Source organism: Dipodomys ordii, unplaced genomic scaffold (assembly GCF_000151885.1).
Source record: "Dipodomys ordii isolate 6190 unplaced genomic scaffold, Dord_2.0 Scaffold12, whole genome shotgun sequence".
NCBI lineage: Eukaryota > Metazoa > Chordata > Mammalia > Rodentia > Heteromyidae > Dipodomys > Dipodomys ordii.
This window is the reverse complement of record NW_012267228.1, coordinates 9,747,277-9,768,252: the sequence shown is the minus strand read 5'-3', so window position 1 is coordinate 9,768,252 and position 20,976 is coordinate 9,747,277. Positions and strand designations below refer to the sequence as shown.

Below are 20,976 nucleotides of genomic sequence, written 5' to 3'. Positions count from 1 at the left end.
AGAGTTAGCGCTTTAGGTAAGAGGTCTATGTAATATGAATTATGTAACAGGCTATTTTCTGTAGTGAGGGCAATCTTGTCATGTGGACCTACGACTTCAATTTTTTGATGCATGGGTGACATCAGGAGAAATAAATCAGAGCTATCCTTTTTGGCTATCCTCAGCCTTAAGTTACCTCATGTTTCCCAGACATCATTTTCTCTGGGGTCAACACCTCAGGCTTATACACTTTCTTTACAGCATCCAATAAAAACCACTGTGTGTAGTCAATGGCCAACAGTGATTTCTCGCTGTGTCAATACTTGTAAAAAGCACATAGAAAAGCAAACACTGTTTCTAGCACCTAACAGTTCCTTCTTCTGATAGTACAGAATGACAACTATTTATTTCCATTCCATAGAAAGTCAAATTGCATTGATATTGGATAAGAACAGAAGCAATGCATGCTTAGCATTTGGAAATAAAATAGAAATTAGCAGTGGATATTGCAATCTTCTCATCTGTAAAAATTATGCTTTTTTTAAAAAAAGGAGAAAAAATAGACTAGGCCCATTTGCAGTTAGTAAGAATGTTTACTAGCTATTTCCTAATATGGGTTTTATGTTTGAGAGTTCCTGAGGCTGTGAGTCGTTTCCGGAGGACACTGATTTCTTCAGTCAGAATTTCTCCATTATAAACCCAGGAAACTGTGTTTTTTTACTAGGAACCTTAGCAAACACATAGGCACATTAAATAAAAGGAAGACAAATGGCCACCACACCTGACAAAGCCTGATAAACGTGTAGCATATAAAATTCACAGATTCCTAGCTTAAGTGTTTCATCAAGAAGTTACTTGCCTTCAATCTTCACAATGATAACCTTTATGAAATAATTAGTTAACAAATCTGAGGCACAACTCATGCTTCAGGGAAAGAGAGAAGAGCAGTCTAAATCGAAATGCATGCAGATGTATGTCTATGCCCACATGGACACCTATGTTAAGATGTTTGGAGACAGATGCAGCATACAGAATTTCCACTACCCCTGTTTGCAAAAGGCCCAACCTTGCCATTCCTCTCCATAGCCAATTCAATCAAGCAGAGGAAGCCTAGACTGCTGCTGCCTCCTCCTGAGAGAGGCGACTCGTCTTCTATGACCATCCTCAAAGGAGACACGCTGTTGCTGGAGTGCTTCGCGGAGGGCCTGTGAGTAGCCAGACCCCTGCTTGCTCATGGCTGGGTATCCTGGTTTTCGAATGGGCCACGTACACATGTTCAAATGTCTTTCTTTTTCTAAGTGACAAGTCCTGCTACTGTATTACCAAAGGAAGACACTTGTACATAGACATCAGGACAGGACTAAAATGGACTCCTAATTCACTGCCTCTGTCTCTGGGATAGGGTGGGATCTCCTTAATGGAGTCAATCGTGGAAGTCAATGCTGGCCTCTGAGTACGAGTGTGTTGATAGACCACCCAGCTTTGCCCTTTTCTCCCTGTATCTTGTGCTACTTCTACTTGCTATAGGACCAGCTCTGCTCCTTTCTCATTTACCTCATGTTTCACCCTGTTGTCTTCACACACAAGCAGGTCTGGGCTGTGGAATTTAAGAGAGTTTCACATCAAAACCTGCTTAACTGAACTGCCCTCACAGTGTACTTTCCCAGTGCCTACATGAAATCACGAACAGCCCTCTCTCAGTCATCTCTCTCCTTCTCTCTTTTCCTTTTCTCTCTCTTTTCTGGCCACTGCTACTCTCCCCAGTGCTGGAGTTTGAACTTAGACCCCAGGCTTGCTAAACAGGCATCCTGCCCCTATTTGCTTGGGTTCGTCTCACTTTAGGCTCAGCTAGTCTAGACTGTAATCCTCCTACTCATGTTTCCCCAAGTCAATGGGATAACAGGCACGCACAACCCATCTCCCCAGAAAAGCCATTATTTGAAATGGATTCTGGAGAATTCCCTTTTGCTTATGCTGGCCCTGAATCATGATTTCCCAGTATCCACCTCCTAAGCAGCCAGGATTATAGGCTTGAGTCACCAGGCTTGGTTGTCATTTGGTCATCTCTTGACATTGTTGTATTTATTGGGAAATTACTGTAAGCCTATGTAAAATGATGCTTTCTTATTTCATAATTTGGTCATTTTGTCATCTGCTTTTCACCATTACCCCTCTGAACTTAACAATCCTTCCATACCATCCAAGACACCATGGAGAATGACATGAAAAAGAGAATTCTATTTCCCTAGCCAATCAAGTTTATCCATTTGAGCCATAATCAACTTATAAGCTTATGGACATTTGCGAGTCTGTTTGTATATTTGTCAGTTGTGGGGCTTGAACTCAGGCTCTGGGCACTGTCCCTGAGTTCTTTTTTGCTCAACACTAGTGCTCTACCACTTTGAACCACAGCGCCACTTGCAGTTTTCTGGTGGTTAATTGGAGATAAGAGTCTCATGGACTTTCCTGCCCCGGGCTTTGAATTGTGATCCTCAGATTTCAGCCTCCTGAGTATCCTGGATCACATATGAGCCATCAACACTGAGCTGGGAGTCTCTTTAATAGAAAAGTGTTTAAAAAATAACTGTACACATTCATTCTGAATGACTAGGTTTAAATGACATGATGAAGGAAAGGGATGAATTTCAGTGGTTTGAAAACTCCTGCACTTGGCCAAATTTCCTTTCCACCCAGCAAAATGTATTCAAGTTGTTTGCTTCCCTTCCATTACCATTGCTTCCCTTCCATTGCCAATACTAAATATTTGGATGTGGAGCGGTGTGGCCTCTGTTGAGGAAATTGGGTTCCTGTTTGATTGTAGTAGACCTAAGCCTTCGTGTTCCACCTGACCCGTGATGGAGACCACCTGCTGTCACGGTTGTGTTCATGTGGATTCACACAGGAACAAACTAAACACTCAGAGGATTCATCACAATCGTGGGCTGCCTTTCTCTCAGTCTCCTCACTCACGGACTCCTTTTTCCTTCTTTCCCACACATGTCTTGAGTGGGCTGGGCATTGTGTAGGTTGTCTTTAAATAAGAGAAAAGATAGAAAGTTACAAAGAAAGATATCAAAAGAAATGAATGTCCATATCTGTGCATCTTTGACACACAAAAATACCCACATAGTGTCACCCAAACCTGTACCTGATGTGGCTACATTTTCTGCCTAGTGGTTAGGCCATACTCTCTCCTTTTTTTTTTTTTTTTAGTTTTTGTCTGTCCTTTCTGGGGCTTGAACTTAGGGCTTGGACACTATCCCTGAGTCCCTTCGTGCTCAAGGTTAGTGCTCAACTACTGGAGCCACAGCGCCACTTTCAGCTTTTGCTGAGTAGTTTATTGGAGATAAGAGTCTCACAGACTTTCCTGCCTGGGCTGGCTTTGAACCACGATCCCCAGATCTCAGTCTCCTGAGTAGCTAGGATTACAGGCATGAACCATCAGCATCTGGCTCATTTCCACCTTTTTGACCGGTTAATGGAGATATAAGTTTTACTCAGACTTTCTTGTCTGATAGCATATTGTGGGCTCCAGGCTACCTTGGAATGAATGTCCTTTTCCTCTCCTTAGCCAGCCAATGTGTTTTGCCTTTTCATCTGAGCCACACAATCCAAGATCACTTTCCTTAGGATGAAAGGCAAATCACTGTTTCCTAATGCTGAGTCTTGGAGCCTATGTCAACATTGTGTTCAAGGTCGGACCGGAAGAGGGGAACCCACAGAAAGATTTTTCTCACAGTTGAAAAAATATATCATAATACCACAACAATAGATTCCAAATATACAGCTTCTTCTGGTCACATTTACTCAAAAGTAGTTAAATAGCTTAATAAAGAGATCAGAGAATTATTAGCAGCTTACCAAGTATGATACTTACCTACAGCCCTGCATGTGTGCAGGTCAGTCTCTTTGGTAAGGATAATAAAGTTCAGTGGGTATGTAAATGCAAGCTGGTGAAGACTGTCCTCAGGTGTATTTATTTGTTCATTCATTCATTTATCTATCTGTCCATTTATTTATTTCAGACCAACTCCACAGATCGAGTGGAATAAATTGGATGGGGATTTACCAAAGGAAAGAGAAACAAAAGAAAACTATGGCAAGACTTTGAAGATAGAAAATGTGTCCTTCCAAGACAAAGGACTTTATCGCTGCATAGCCAACAATTTCTTAGGAATGGCGAGTCATGTTTTCAATGTCACAGTAGAAGGTATGTTCTCCAAGATGATTTTTTTGTTTCTACTTAAAGACGATGATTATATACATGGCCCTTTGTATATGTATTCAGATAGGTCAGTGGTTTTGACATGTTTAACGTACAAGCACGAAGTTTTAATACTCTTCGATTTCTCAAGCACACCATATGAAGGGTACAGATGACAAGGAAAGATCACTTGAAGGATTCAACACACACACACACACACACACACACACACACACACATCCACAGCTTCCAGGATTTATTAAATTAGTCACCAAACTTACTCTTCCTTACCATTGAACTGAATTAATTTGTATTGAGGTATATCTGTGATATTGCATAATATTAACTGAAAAAGTCAGATTTTGGTGGAATACAGTATTACCAAGAACTTGGAAAAAAATTGAGATTTTCTTTCTAATAATGTGACACTCTCTCTTTGGCCTTCATCATGTGATTTCACTTTTCTGTACGTCATTTTCCCCACAAAAAGAAATGAGGGCATACGACAGCTTATCTTAGCTTGATTCTAGCTTCCACATTTTCTAGACTGTATCTTGAGTTTAGATTATATTCAATATGCAGTTTAGAATGAAAAGGAAAGAATTTCTTGTATGTCATAAGCATTCATTTCTTTTCCTAAAATACAAAAATACATCTTTTCTCTATAAATCCAAGCTTTTAGGTCAACTGAGGCTTTATGGTATTTTTTAATCTATCAATAGAAATAGCTAAACAAGGATGACATCACTTAAAATGAAAAGCAAAACAAAACCCAGGCAGTCACAAACGTAGATATTGAATCTGTGCCTGCTCTTCAGTGGTAAAGGTTATCTGGCCCTCCTGTGAAATTGATTGATGGAGACTATTTTCTTGAGGTCTGATCACATTGAAGTCTTCAATCTGTGGTTTACTTGACTGTATTGATCAGAATAATGGAATAATTACTGCATTTGTACTTCTTTAGTACTGTGCCCAGGCTTAACTATTGAAAGAAATTGTCTCTCCAGGGTGATCCTTTAGTGAATTAGAGCTCTCAGGCTCTCATTAATATTCCAATAAAGTTCACCACTTAAAGCTTCAGTTTGAACAAGGAAGACCTAAGTAATGACCTGGTGTTTTAATTAATGGGTGGGAAAAAAAGACTTGGACACAAATTCCACTTGCAAGTAAATGTTAGGATAATTGATTAGTCATGTCCCTGTTTGGAATAATACTGTGTTTCCAAAAAAACTCTGAAATGAGGTAAGGTACGGAAAAAAAATCAAGATGAGAATTTCATTTTCCTTCATTCAACAAAAGGAAAAACCTATCTAAAAGAAAAGCTCAATATCAGACATTAACCTGCACATCTGGCAACAAGAAAATATTCCTCTAGCACTGTATTCAGCACAAAGAAATTCAGAGAGGAAGAGTTTATTTTTAATGTCTAACGTCAGTCTCCAGTCCATTTGGCTCCACCATACAACATGGTCCCTGGCCCTTTGTCCAGCAAACATGTATGGACACATGAAGCAGACATGTGGAATTGTGAGCTCTCCCTGCTCCAAGTTTGCTGACTAGTAGAAATCCTTCCAGATGGCTGGGGCATTACTCTGGTAGCTGAATATTTTAACAATCTGCCCACAGTTTTCTTGCCTATTAAGGCTGAGGCTCTCAAAAAGAATTGCAAGGGTTGCAAAAGTAATCAAAGATGTAAAATTAATCATGCAATTTAAAACGTGGGCTATAGGAGTCCAAAAGAATGTACATTCCCTGAACAAATTGTTCCCACTCTTCATAAAACAGCTAATAGCACTGTGGAGATATAAATAATGTTTTTATGAGGAACATTTCATCATTTTCCCTTAGTGAGAGACTACTAAATGGACCTCAGTTATATGCTTTAGGAGATGCTCTTCCAATGTACCATGAAAAGAAAATTGTGCTCAACATCTCTATTTTCCTGCTAATTTTGAATATAGTAAATATAATTTTTATTCATTGTCTAGGTGCATGAGTTCGCCCCTGTTCAATTTTCTACTGCTTTATTGAAACCTCTTCCTTTTATGTTTTTATTTTTAATTATTTTTTTTCACTTGCTTAGGGACCCACATCAAGTAATAAAGGTGACCCATGGAAAGGGGTAAAAAGGTGGTTACTGTAAACTTTGCAGATATGATCCATTCGGAAAAATACCCTCTATGCTTAAGTAAAAGTATTGCTTGTAAGACATTCTATTTGTGGTATTTCTTTGGTATAGAGAAACTTTGATTCCTGAAGTTTATATTTTAAGCTGTAATATTCTAAATATGAAATAAAGCTATAATTCAAATCCTGTTTTCTATAGGGGCAAAGCCAGCCATGATGCCTAAACTGTGCATACTGTACTTTCTTGGCATGCATAGCATAGTAAAAAGACAGAAGGGAATGGGATTCAAACCATTCTAAATACATTAGAAATCAACCCATGATATCAAGCACATTTCAACTGATTATTTAAAAATAACCTCCTACCAATAATTTTTATGCCATCAACTTTTGATTCTTTTAGGACATGAATTGAGAAATGTAATAGAAATCTAGTGTTAATAATTATATATCCACAATTCCAAAGTACTTGAACTGATACCTGATTTGAGATACAACTCCATCAATGAAATTAAGAAAACTCTATTTTCAAATAAGAAATTTCTTTTTCTTTTTCTTTCTTTCTTTTTTTTTTTTTGTCGGTTGTGGGGCTTGAACTCTGGGCCTGGGCACTGTCTCTCAGCTCTTTAGCTCAAGGCTAGCATCCAGTTTTCTGGTGGTTAATTGGAGATAAGAGTCTCATGCTCTTCCTGCCTGGGCTAGCTTTGAACCTCCACCCTCAGAGCTCAGCCTCCTGAGTAGCTAGGATGACAGGTGTGAGCTACCAGTGTCCAGCAGAAATTTATTTCTTAAAATTTGCAAATAGGCCAGGTGCCAATGGCTCACACCTGTCATCCTAGCTACTTGGGAGGCTGAGATTGGAAATAACTGTTCAAAGCCAACCCAAACAAGAAAGGCTGTGAGACTCTTATCTTCAATTAACCAGCTAAATGCCAGAAGTAGAGCTGTTGCTGAAGTGATAGAGCACTAGCCTTGAGCAAAAGAGCTAAGGGTCAGTACCCAGGCCCCAAGTACAAGCCACAGAACAGACACACACAGTCACCACATAAACATACAATTAAATCTACCTTTTGATAAACCCAGTAATTTGGCTTATTAGTATATAAGTATTTAATAGGAATTTGTGATAAGCAGTTTTCCTAATACTGTTTAATAGATGTCAAATTTCCTGTGCTGGTTTTGTTTTTGTTTCAATGATAAACATCTTCTGTTAGTTTGCATATAATATTGTCAGTGTTTAGACACTGATATTTCTATTTTTATCAGTAAAAGATCAGTTTATGATCTTATTGTCTTGTTAACAATTATAGTGAAGTGGATAAAGTTTCCACATAAAGCTTCAGCATAGTTATCAGTTACCACATATCTTTGCATAATTCATGAAAGAATGGAATTTTTCTGAATTTCCCTTGCATCTTCAATTTTACCCATCCTTTTGTGTTTCTATTTTCCATTCTGTCAACTAGATCTTAACATTCATATACTTGCATGTGAAGAGCTTTGGAAAATATACACTTTTTATTTGTCTTTGGCTTACCTCTGGCCCACACCTCAATGTTCCCAAAATCCACCAAGCTAATGTCTTTATGCTAACAGTTATTCATTTAGTTAGTTAGTTAGTCATTGAGTGGCAGTCCTGGAGCTTGAAATCTAGACATTGTCCCTGAGCTTTCTTTGCTCAAGGCGGGTGCTCTACCCCTTGTCTGGCTTTTTGGTGATTGAGGAGAGAGAAGATTTTCATGGATTTTCTTTCCAAGGCAAGTTTCTAATTCTGATCCTCAGAGCTCAGCTTCTCGTGTAGCTAGGATTATAGGTGTGAGCCACTAATGCCCCAATATGGTCCTACTTTTTATTTTTATTTTTACTTCTTTCTCTTTCCTTTGTCTTCTCTCTTTTCTCCCTTCCCTTCCCCTCTCTTCCCTTCCCCTCCCCTCCCCTCCTCTCCTTTCCCCTCCCTTCCCTTGCCCTCCCTTCCCCTCCTCTCCTTTCCCCTCCTTTCCTTCCCTTCCCTTTCCCTTCCCTTCCCCTCCCCTCCCTTCCCCTCCCTTCCCCTCCCTTCCCCTCCCTTCCCCTCCCTTCCCCTCCCTTCCCCTCCCTTCCCTCTCTCTCTGTTCCCTCTCCCTCTCTCTCTTTTACTGGGTTTGGAATTTGAATTCAGAACCCTGAGCTTTCTAGGCAACTGCTTTACCACTTGATTCATGCCCCTCACCTCATTAGCTTTGAGTTATTTTTCAGTATGGTCTCATATTTTTTTTGCCTCTGGCCATCATGGAACCAAGATCTTCATATTTAATCCTCCGCCTTTTTTTTTGGTGGGGGTTGTGGAAATCAGACCTCCCTAACTTTGAGTGAGGGTTAATCAAACCGCAGTCCTTCTGATCTCCCCCAGCTGGGCAGCTGGGATTACAGATGTGGGCCACTGTACTCAGCTTTTACTATACTTTCTTTAGGGAATAAGTAGTTTAATCCCAACAGCCATATGCAATTATGAGACCATGGATCACCAGAATACAAGGGTTCCATACTATCTGAGGTACTCCTTCTTTCTCTGATCTCCTCTTTCCTGGAGTCTCTGGTGGTGGGTTCTTTTGTTTCCTCTATATGTCTGTTACTAGTGTCTGACTTGTGAACAGAAGAGGCACAAGGAAGAGTAGGAACCCTCCCTAGTTCTCACAAGCTCACTAGGCCAAGGACTCTCACTATTTATTTCCATATTGCACTTTTGCATATTGAATCTTTGTGTCAATACTGAGAGTTCCAGCTGGAGAATAAGTGAAGACTGGGAGATGTCATGCTTCAAGTCTTTCAATCCGCAGGGCAGAAATCTGTCTACCTCTACTCAGGACCAACTTCTGCCAGGGAGCAGACCTGGGAGGCTGAAAAATGAACATCGAAACCTTCATAAAATGTATGAAAAAACTGTTATGGTGAGGTTTAGTCACAACTCCTAGAGAGTGTGCAATGGATACTGAGGAGTCTCGATTGCAAGCACAAAGCAATCGATAGTTGGTAAACCAAGCTGACGTTGTTTCTCATTTTAGTCTAGATTAAAAAGGAGCAATTAATTGGAAGCTAACCACAAAGCTTTGAGTCCAGGCTGATTCTCCCATAGGCCCTGTCCACAGACCCATGAAGTGGCAGACAGAGGAAACGGGAATGTTTGTGCTGACAGCACTGGGAAAATTAGATGATTCTCCAAAGCTCAGTCCAGTGTCTGTGAGGTGAAAGGATTAGAGGTGCTGATACCTTAAGACCGGCTTCCTTCTTAACAGCCGTAGATCTTAATATAGATTCTCAGAGCTATCTATATTAAGAGATTAAGGAAATTTGATAATAGAAATGGAAACCATGATTTTATTACATTGGCAAATTGAAAGGAATATTATCCTTTCCTGATCTTTAGTTTTAGATGTTCTGAAAAGCCATAGTCATGGTTTTCTGCTGTAAACAGGATACTGTGTCTGCTCTTAGAGCTTTTTCCTGTAAGTCCCACATGTTGATTTTATTGTGGTTACATAGCAAGACCAAAAGTAAAGCCTGCAAACAAAATCCCTTCATCTCCAAAAAATGGTGTTCAGTTAACTCAATATTTCCTGATTTAGCCAGGTGCTGGTAGCTCATGCCTGTCATCCTAGTTACTCAGGAGGCTGAGATCTGAGGATCTCAGTTCCTGGAAAGGAAAAAAGACTCTTCTCTCCAGTTAACTCCCAGAAAACCGGAAGTGGTGCTATGGCTCAAGGGGTAGAGTGCTTGCCTTGAGCTGAAGAACTCAGGGAGAGCTCTCAGACCCAGAGTTCAAGCCCCACATCTGACAAAGAAAAATATATGTCCAAATTCACTCGTTAGATAGATATAAGGATGGATGGATATAAAAATGTTATAACCAGCTATGATGGCTAACCAGTAATTAGTGAGTAGAATTGGGTAGGGGGATCATAAGTTCAAAACCAGCAAAGTCTGCACCTTTGCAGAAGAATAATGCAAAGGCTGATATTGATTGAGATGCATTATTATGCTCATGAACTGGTTTGCTAAATTGAAACCCTTACACCTATAAAACTACTTAAGAATAATAAAGAAAAGAAAGCCCCCAAAAGCGAATGTCATTAGATAAGAAACAAAATATTGACAGTTCCAATTACTTTCATTAAAACCAGCTCTCAAATCACATTTCTCAGTGTCATTTCTCAGATCTTTTGCTTGTACCCCTGCTGCAGCCTGCAAAGCTGAAGCCAGCACACTGTGCTTTTTCCTCTTTCATTTTCAGCTAGGAAGATTTACTTTTGTAGCTAAATAAAGTGGCTATCTATGGCTATTTTTAGTGTGTTGAGTTATTATACATGGAGTCCAAATTAAACACACACACACACACACACACACACACAAGATGCCCAGTTTCCTTTGCAGAGCAAGTGTACAGAAAGCTACTGTTGTGAAAGAGTTGTGGTGCCTGCCCTCTGCTGGTGAGCAGGAGAAATGCAGGCCTTAACTTTTTTCTATCCTTTCTGTATAGATGGAGCCCTGATCAGCCCTTCTCTTTGTTTCCAGAGCCTCCCTACTGGACCAAGAAGCCTGAGAGCTGTGTGTTCAGCACAGGCAGCAGTGGGATCTTGTTATGTGAGGCTGGAGGGTATCCTCAACCCACCATCACGTGGAGAGTCAATGGCGCCCCGGCTGAGCGTGAGTTAGCTTACCAGGGGTGCTGAAATGGGCACCTCCGTGCTTGGATGGGATGGTGAACAGGCAGACACACTGGGCGTGTGAAAAGTGGAGCTGGGAAGTGGCTGGAATGGCAGAGCAGGAAGTCAGAAAGTGCCTCTTTCTGGGCAACTTGACTGCTTATGGGAATGTGTCATGTATAGATGACCCAGAAATAATGTATGATTAGATTAATTTAAGAAGCATCTATAAAACTGAATTTTTTTTAAAAATGCAGCTAAATGAGGAACAGGATGCACCCAAGAAGGAAAGACACTTATTGGTTCCTTTCCCTGAAAAGAAATAAAGTTTCTGAGTGTCTGGGAACACAGCTGGGAAGTCAGGACCTCTCTGGCATCCAGTGGCAGTAACCTTTGTCTCTTCACTGGTCATCAGACATCCTACTTGTCTCCATGATTTTCAGGGACCAAAAGTCATGTCAGGCTCAAATGAATGCACATGTCCCAGGATCCAGGAATCTTAACCATTCTTCAATCTCCCAGACCAAATGTCCTTGTCCAATCAGTTCTGAGACCTGCATGGATAAGCATAGTACAGAAAGGCTAAAATAGACCAGAACAGAAGACCTGTCCTCTCCCCGTACCAGGCTCTGACTAGACCTCGAAGTCCACAACCTCAACTCAAACCCAGAGCTCAAGTTGCTTGGAATGTAATTTGTGCAAACAAGAGGAGAGAATATATGTTATGCTTCAGCTCAATCAAGAGCAAGTTCAAATATTAGATATATTTCACGCCTCCCATTTATTCTTTTTTTTGACAGTCATGGGGCTTGAACTCTGGGCCTGGGCGCTGTCCTTCAGCTCTTCAGCTCAAGGCGAGCACTCTACCACTTGAGCTACAGCACCACTTCCGGTTTTCTAGTGGTTTAAAGATAGGAGTCTCACGGTCTTTCCTGCCCGGGCTGGCTTTGAACCGCGATTCTCAGATCTCAGCCCCCTGAGTAGCTAGGATTATAGGCGTGAGCCACCGGCGCCCATCTCCCATTTATTCTTGTGCCTTAGACTTGCACATATCTGGGAGACCTCCCCCTGGACCACAGACTGGGGTTCCTTCTAGGCTGTGTGAACTTCCTAGCTGTGTAGCCTTGAGCTGTTTATTGGATAACCCCTCCTCCCCAAACTTAAACTTTCTGAGCTACAAAATGAAGAAAGTAGTCGTTTGTTTGGGCTGAATGAGATAAATATAACCAGCCATGAGGGGTGGTGACTGGACTGTAGAAGTTTCTGTCTGGTTATCATCTCTGGAGCCAGACTGCAATGTGTGTGTGCACAGGCCCTGCGGCATTCGAGCTATGTGGTCGTGGTTGTTGCTGACCTTCCACAGACTGGTAAGAGAGCACAGCAGGGATTCCTGGCTGCTGCAGATGCTGTGCTCATTCAGAGCTGTCCAGAAGGCCTGGAGAAAGAAAGGAAGGATCAGGGTAGCTCGGTAAAGCATAGACGTGTGTGTGTGTGTGTGTGTGTGTGTGTGTGTGTGTGTGGTGTAAAGCATCAACTCAGACACACAGACCTCGCAGCGCTCTTCGAGCATTCTGCCTTCAAGAACTCAAAAGAGCTAGCCATCTAATTCTCCAAAGATACTTGAAAATTTTTCCTCAAGAATTATATTCACTATCTAATTGACTCTAACGAATTGCCCCCAAACTCAGTGGTTTCAAATGGGGTACATTTATGATTATATATTTCTGTGAGTTAGAAGTCTAATGGAGTCTTACTGAGCTAAAATCAAGATGTCAGGACAGCTGAGCATTCTTGGCTTTTCCCATCCCATAGCCTGCTCCAATTACCCATCTCATGACGCCCTCCTCATTCACCCCCCCACTCCAAGCCCTTGGTTAAACCAGCATCCTTACATCTCTCTGACCATTTTGTTCTATAGTTATGTACCTCCCTCTGGCTACATGGTTCTCTGTTATTTTAAAAATACAATTTATCGGGCCTGGGAAGGTGGCTAAGTGGTAGAGTGCTTGCCTTGCATGAATGAGGCCCTGGGTTCGATTCCTCAGCACCACATAAGCAGAAAAACCTGGAAGTGGTGCTGTGGCTCAATGGTAGAGCACTAACCTGAGCTGAAGAGCTGAGGGACAGCGCCCAGGCCCAGAGTTCAGGCCTTGTGACCACCAAGAAAACTAAAATACAATTTATTATTTCTTTTGTTTAAGGGGTACTGAGGAATCAAACCCAGGGCCTCATGCATACTAGGCAAGCAATCTGCCACTAAGCCATATTTCCAGCTCCAACTCTTCTTATTTTTAAGAAGCAATATAATTACATGGGGTCTACCTGATTCATCTGGGATAGTTTCTCTGTCTGAAGGTCTTTAACCTTAATAACATCTGCAACATTCCTTTTCCAATCTAAGATAACATCCTCATAAATTCTGAGGCTGAGAGTACTGATCTGTTTCAGGGACTATTTTTTTTTTCAGCCTCTGTAATGAGTCTCTCATGAATAAAATGTCACCCATTCTAATTTTTTTTGCAGCCCTTTCCACAAATGTATACTGTGTGTTCCGTGAGAGATAATATTCCAGAGCTATGGACTCACTGTGTAATCATGTGGATACGCTTAAAGATACTTCTCCCTGCAGCTTACAGTCTAGAGAGGAAAAAAAGTGTATTCATTTATGACTGCCAGGAAGGAAAGATATATAAGAAAATCCTTTTCTTATTGGAGACCTGGAAGAAAAGATGTATAAGGAAATCCTTTTCTTTTACTTTTGGAGATTTAAGGTTTTCTATGAGCCCCCAAAATAACACAATCATTATTGCTGCAGAAAAGTAGGGAACAATTTCTTTGTAAAACAGGAACTTGGTGTCAAAAGAGAAAGCAAGGATGGATGAATGGACCCACGATGCATTGACCTCATGATTTTTGCTGGTACTAAACTAGACTTACTTCAGACAAGTATGAGAGTTTCAGTCCATCTACAGGAGGACTTACACAGCAGTAATCGCCTGCCATCTTATTGGGTGCCAAGACCTAGCCAGGCAATGGTCTGTAACCCCACAGCTATTCCACAATGAATATCTAGGCGAAGGAAGACAGAAAGTGCAAAAGGGTCTGAAAAGAAATCTCCGTGATTCATTTAGGAAAGCCTAATGTGTTTGGCCCTGTTCAACTATCCTTCAACCTGGTCTTAAAATATAGATTCTGTGTGACACGTTGAGCAAATGGTGTGTAAATATTTCATGTCCTGCTCTTCATCGTTCTCCGATCATTCTTTCATCTTTTGCAGACCATCCATTTGCTGGTGATGTTGTCCTCCCCAACGAAGTCAGTTTTACCAACCTCCACCCAAATCACACTGCCGTGTACCAGTGTGAGGCCTCCAACGTGCACGGAACCATCCTCACCAACGTCAACATTGATGTTGTGGGTGAGCGTGCTGGAGAGCACACCTGAGCAGCTCTCCCTTTTCCTCCTTTAATTCACCAAGGATTATTATATATCCATAAGTGGCTGTACACGGGGGCATCAATGCAGCAGGTCCACTTATGAGTACCCTTCTATCAGCACCACCCCACCCCCTCCCAGCCCCCCATCTACCTCAACCCCACCGGGCCCTTGCATTTACTTTACTCTTTTCTGAGGGAAAATGGGTCCACGTTATCATTACCCACATATCCGTTTAATTATTTTGTATGATTTCTTTTTTACTTCTAGCGTAAGGGGGTAGGTACACAGGGTGACAGTTACCTAAGTCAGGTAATGAGTACCTTTCTTTTTGAACAGTGTCACCCCTTCCCTCATTTTCTCCCTCCCGACCCCGCTTACCCCAAGTTGTAGAGTTCATTTCCAGTCCAGTGTCCGGTGAGCATCACTGCTGAATTAGTTCACCCTTTGTCCCTCCGTTTCTGTGCCTCCCCTTCCCCGTACCATTCTTGGGACACAAAACATGCGTGGAAAATCAAATCCTCTTTTGTCCTACCTGTGGGCATTGGATTCCATACTAAAATGACACTTGCAAGACGTATGGAGTTGGAATCATTTTCAGACTCAGGGCTCTGTCCTGTAACCATCCGTCTTCCCTTCTCATTAATGTGGTTTGGAGATCATAAAGCCTGATCTGCCCAGAGGTCTTCTATGTAAACTATAGCCTCGTCCTTTTCCAATAGATGTCCTCCCACTGATCAAAACGAAAGATGAAGAGAACTACGCCACCGTGGCTGGGTACAGTGCCTTCTTACATTGCGAGTTCTTCGCTTCACCTGAAGCAGTTGTGACCTGGTAAGCCAGCGTGACCTGTTCTTCTGATAAGGGATTGGGGAGTTTTTTTGTCCTATTTCCTTATCTGTCTTGTGATGAGCTGAACTGTGTCCACACTGCTGTGTGGAGCCGGTGTTTCTGGGTGCTAAGAGAGTACAGGTGATTAGTTAAAGCTAAGAAACCATCCGTCATGGCCATCCCATGTGGACAGAGACAGGGAGACATCTGTGTTCAAAAAGCAAAGAAGCAAAGGAATTCTGGGTTTGTTTATTCACTAGGAGCAGATCTAAGGCCAGCTGTTAGTGTGGTCATTCCAGGATCACCTTAACAAATAATCTTCAGTTAATTCAATTCACGTATACTTCCGGGCACCAGTGGATCATGAGGCTGAGATGTGAGGATCATGGTTCAAAGCCAGCCCTGGGCAGGAAAGTCTGTGAGACTCTTGTCTTCAATAAACCACTCAAAAAAGGCCAGAAGGGGTACTGTGGCTCAAGTGGTAGAGCACTAGCTTTGAGCACAAAGAAGCTCAAAAATAACACCCAAGAGCTGAGTTCAAGCCCCAGAACTGGCAAAAAAATAAACAACCAAAAACCTCTATATACTTATATTAGTAATATGTAGTTATAAATTAATACTTAATATACTTATCTAAGTATATTTATATATTTATATTACTAAAATATAATGATATAATTAACATATGGTTATCTACATATAATTATCTAACCATTAGCTATATCATTATAGAAATGATTTTAGAAGTAATCACACAAATTAATTGTGTAATTAATCACATAATTAAGTTAGAAACAATTCAGTCAGTATAGGAACATTACCAGCATTCATATAATCAATATCATAGCATGTATTGTCATGTGGATCTACCACGTTTTTACTGAAACCATCTGGCCAATCTACTGTTAAAAATTTGACCATTATTCTGCTGGCCTCAGACGGAGTAAAAGCTGTGAACTTGCCATTCAAGTATATCCACACATTGTCTCTAATTACAATCGCGTTATGTTTGGGTGTTGTGATGTGGGGCATTGTTGTCTTTATTTTGGACAGTAATCCATGGAGATATTTTCCCTTGTCTCAATGGAATCTTTGACTCCCTCTTAGATAATGCACCCAAGGCAGGACCTGCCTTCACCTCCACTTCGTCCCTGCCTTGGTCCGCCCCCCCCCCCCCGTGAGCAACCCACATGCTGGCAATTTTTGAGTCTGAGCTATCACCTATTATAAAAATGCAAAGGGTCCATCAAGCTGTGGCAGGGAGAGGTTGGAAAATGGATAGAGGTAGGAGAAAAGGAGTCCGAGCTGGATGAGGTGTATCCACCGTGTGTCCACACCACGGAAGGGCTTTCCTGGCTTCTAATATTTCTGAATGACCAATGTTCTCCCAGGACAGCAGGAGGTGTGGAAGGGTTCGTTATGTCTCTCAGTTACTAACTTTCCCATGTAGTACCCGGGAGCGATCATTAACTATAGAGTTCACTATCAATAAGCCAGAATGTATTTATGAATCTCTGAGGGTGGATGCGAAGCGGTATTGGTAACTGAGGAAGACAGCAGAAGCTCCAACTTGGGCTTGACTGCCTAGACTCTCCACAGATCAGGAGCAAACTTAAGAACAACTGTTAATCCCAGTGGACTAAGCACCAGAGGAAGGGACGATGACATCAACGAGCAGAGAATAGGAGCGTAGCATCCCATCCCAATTGATGCTATGTGTTTTTCAATAGGCAGACCGTGGACGCAGCTAAACCTCTGGAAGGCCGCCGGTACCATGTGTATGAAAATGGCACCTTGCAGATACGGAAGGCCACGGAAGAAGATGCGGGGTCTTACTCTTGTTGGGTAGAAAACGCTATTGGAAAAACTGCAGTCACAGCCAATCTGGATATTAGAAGTATTTTTACTTCTTTGGTTTTTAAACTTTGCATGATTTTTCAAATGGTTTTTCTGTAGGTTTTCATGTCCTCAAGTGAAACAATATGATTTCAATCTGAGTTGTGTAGTTCTGTTGGCCCCTTTTAATCCATCCTTTATTGAAGATCATCTAAAAGATGATTGCAAGCATGATGTATGCACCAGGGTTTTGTACAACATGGAGTTTGGTGTTATTAGTGATCAATGACCAACGATATTTAGCAATCCTGTTTAGGTCAGACAACTAAGGGGTTACACCTGTAATGATAGCTTCTTAAGAAGATGAGATCTGAGGATCATGGATCGAAGTTTTTCCCCAGGCAGGAAAGCCTGTGAGATGTTCATCTCCAATTACCAGTGAAAACCTGGAAGTAGAGCTGTGGCTCAATTAGTAGAGTTCTAGCCTTGACTGAAAAAGGTAAAGGCCTTGAGTTCAAGTCCCAGTACTGGCACAAATACAAACAAAATAAAAGGGAGAGGGTAACAGAAAATCAACTAACTTTTCCCTGCTTTTAAAATAAGGTTCCAATTACATATTAAAAAGCAACAGAGGAAGTGGTGCTGTAGCTCAAGTGGTAGAGCGCTCGCCTTGAGCTGAAGAGCTGAGGGACAGCACTCAGGTCCAGAGTTCAAGCCCCACAACCGACAAAATAAATAAATAAATAAATAACAGAAGCCGGGTGCCCATGGCTCATGCCTGTAATCCTAGCTACTAGGAGGCTGAGATTTCAGGATCATGGTTCAAAGCCAGTGCAGGCAGGAAAGTCTGTGAGACTCCTATCTCCAATAAACCACCAGAAAACCAGAAGTGGCACTGTGGCTCAAGCGGTAGAGTGCTTACCGTGAGATGAAGAGCTGAGGGATTGCATCCAACCCCAGATTTCAAGCCCCATAACCAACAACAACAAAAAGCAACAGATGGAGAAATGGAATTATTTTCAGCTTCTAAAAGCATTCATTTGCTTATAGTTTGCTTATTCCTTATACTTAAGCATAATAAGAAAAATTGCTGAGCTATAATTTGTACTTTACTCATATTTTGCCAGATGACCAAGCCTGCCAAGAAAGACAGTAATAATGAGAGACAGCATTAGAACATTACATTTGGGATGAGCATTACCTGCTGATTTGCCTAGCAAAGCTAACAATTTTGGTTGATTCAGTTGCAGGCACTTGATTACAAAGTAAGCTGTGCCCTGTGATAGTAACTCCTATCTATATTTCATGTATAAACAGATGCTACAAAACTCACCATTTCCCCTAAGAATCCTCGAGTCCACAAATCTCACATGCTTGAATTGTATTGCGAGAGCAACTGTGACTCACATTTGAAGCGCAGTTTGAAGCTGTCCTGGAGCAAAGATGGAGAAGGCTTTGAAATCAATGGCACCGAAGATGGCAGGTAAGAAAGACAATCATGATGGGTCAGATTCTGTGCTTGGTTTAAGATTTTACAAACTGGTCACACACATTCGCCTGGCCCCTGCACAAGAATGACATGCAAACCCACAAAACACTCCCTACTTTTGATCCAGTACATGTAGTATCTAAACAATGACATTTCATTCATCCATAGGAAAAACTACCATGTCACTTTCAAGGAAATGGATGATCATGGGTCGTGGGACCTGAACTCTGGGCCTGGGCGCTGTCCCTCAGCTCTTCAGCTCAAGGGTAGCACTCTACCGCTTGAGCCACAGTACCACTTCCGGTTTTCTGGTGGTTCATAGGAGATAAGAGTCTCATGAACTTTCCTGACTGGACTGGCTTTGAATCTTGATCCTCTGATCTCAGCCTCCTGAGTAGCTAGGATGACAGGCGTGAGCCACCAGCGCCTGGCTTCTTTTGGGTTCTAGATCGCACAGCGGCACTGCGGCTGTGAGCCAGGTTTGTGGCCATGGCTGATATCACCACACCCACCTCACCCCATGGATACCACTGAGAGCAGAGTCACTGCCGGTCCAATGTGTGCTCTGAAGGCTCAGAGAGGGGCAGAGGCCACTTCACCTGAGCCTGCGAACCTGACTCCGGTCCTGACCGCAAAGAACCGGCCACAACACTGGTCACTTGGAAACTGGAGGGAATAGAAAGGGGATGTGAGACAGGGATGCAAAGATTACTATGTGGTCTCTGTAAGGGGTGTCCTCCTAAGAAGCCATGAACTTGAGGGAAAACAAACCAACAATCCCACTCAGAGATAGTGCGCTGAGCTGTGGGAAAGAAGGGAGGCTTTAGGGATAGGGAATAGGAATGTTGAACTATCTACCACGACGAATGTGATTATTGATAAGCCAGAAACAAATCAATTTCGTTATGAGTCCGAATACCCTGCATACTTCATCACTGCATGCAATTTTCCTCATTTATTTCTCCTGAAGGGACACACTCTTCAGATGTTGCAGCAAATGGGTACAGGATAAATATGAACTGAGAATATCCAATGTAGAATACAGTGTCATTATTGATCATTCGTATTCAGTGGTATTCATTGACCCGTGGTTCAGTTATTAGTATAGACATGAGACTGTCTACCATCAAGAGGTAGAGCAGTTCAATTTCACTGCAGTTTCTGGTAAGTTTGAGCTTTCCACACCTCTGACAGTTTGAGCTGCCTATCAAAATGTTTCATTTATGTGTCTTCCTCTCTGCAAAGGTAGCACTACTTATATTATTTTAATGAGAACGTCACTAGGTGAATTTATTTTACTGGCACTTTGTTTTTTTAAGTACATGAACATTGATGTTGATGATTCATAGGTGCAGAGTGAAAGGTACATTTATAAAGGAGCAATTTGCTGGTAGTAAATCGTTACAAGCCAACAAATGATGTAAACCAAATGATAGAAAGCTGGTTGAAAAGATTTGCAGAAAGTAGCACTAGACTGCCACTGTGTGGCCAAGTTGTGGAATTGTTACTGGTTCTTCAAAACTGTCAAAAGATTGAGACTCAACCACAGGTGTTCTGGTTGGTGGGACTCAGGAATTTACCTTTGGAAGGAACATCCCAGGTGACCTCTTCAGGCCTTCCTGATAATTCCTTATAGCAGTTTTCCAATGTATGATAGTAATTGTAAGTGTCGGCATACTGCTAAACCATGGCCGGAAGTATAGAATTCCATCTTGACCTGTTGTACATCGCAGATGTTGACTTTGTAATTTTTAAAAATGTGATCCCATCTCTGACTGTGCACATGTATGTTATGCGAAATGTCATTGCTTTTCCACAAATCATTTTCTATAGGAAACATGCATTTCTTGGTTGTTCAGGTATATGTATTAAACTCTTTATAACACAGAATCAGATACACCACAGTAGAGTTACCCAAGACCACCATGTGTCTTACTAAGAGACCCCACTTGTGTCTGTTTCTAATGGTCTAAACATTGCCTCATCTTACCTGGGAAAGAATATCAGGAACCCAAATATATACTCCATAGGCTTTCCCCCCCCCTAATCCTGGGACTTGAACTCAGGGTCTGGGTACTGTCCCTGAGCTTCTTTGGCTCAAGGCTAGCACTCTACCACTTGAGCCACAGCACCATTTCCGGCATTTTCTGTGTATGTGGTACTGAGGAATCAAACCCAGGCCTTCATGCATGCTAGGCAAGCACTCTACCCCTAAGACGCCTTTCCAGCTCCCATAGCCTTTTTTTTTTAAATTTTATTTTATTTGTGAACATACTGTACAGAGGAGTTACAATTACATAGGCAGGATAATGCGTACATTTCTTACCAAGCATTGCAGCCTCCTCCTTTGTTTACCCTTCACATCCCTTCCCAGCCTCCCCCCTCCCCCCCAATCC

The 20,976-nt window shown here is 41.8% G+C and overlaps 1 protein-coding gene across 3 annotated transcripts in view; it reads left to right on the top strand.

Moving 5' to 3' along the window:
• Chl1 (cell adhesion molecule L1-like) overlaps nucleotides 1-20,976 on the top strand; it is a 74,835-nt gene that overhangs the window by 20,511 nt on the left and 33,348 nt on the right. For all 3 annotated transcript variants that reach the window (XM_013010406.1, XM_013010407.1, XM_013010405.1), the window contains 7 exons: nucleotides 1,066-1,186; nucleotides 4,005-4,189; nucleotides 10,859-10,990; nucleotides 14,267-14,407; nucleotides 15,147-15,258; nucleotides 16,986-17,152; nucleotides 18,409-18,574. In XM_013010406.1, the coding sequence (XP_012865860.1) occupies nucleotides 1,066-1,186; nucleotides 4,005-4,189; nucleotides 10,859-10,990; nucleotides 14,267-14,407; nucleotides 15,147-15,258; nucleotides 16,986-17,152; nucleotides 18,409-18,574 (1,024 nt within the window). The remainder of the gene's footprint in view (nucleotides 1-1,065; nucleotides 1,187-4,004; nucleotides 4,190-10,858; nucleotides 10,991-14,266; nucleotides 14,408-15,146; nucleotides 15,259-16,985; nucleotides 17,153-18,408; nucleotides 18,575-20,976) is intronic.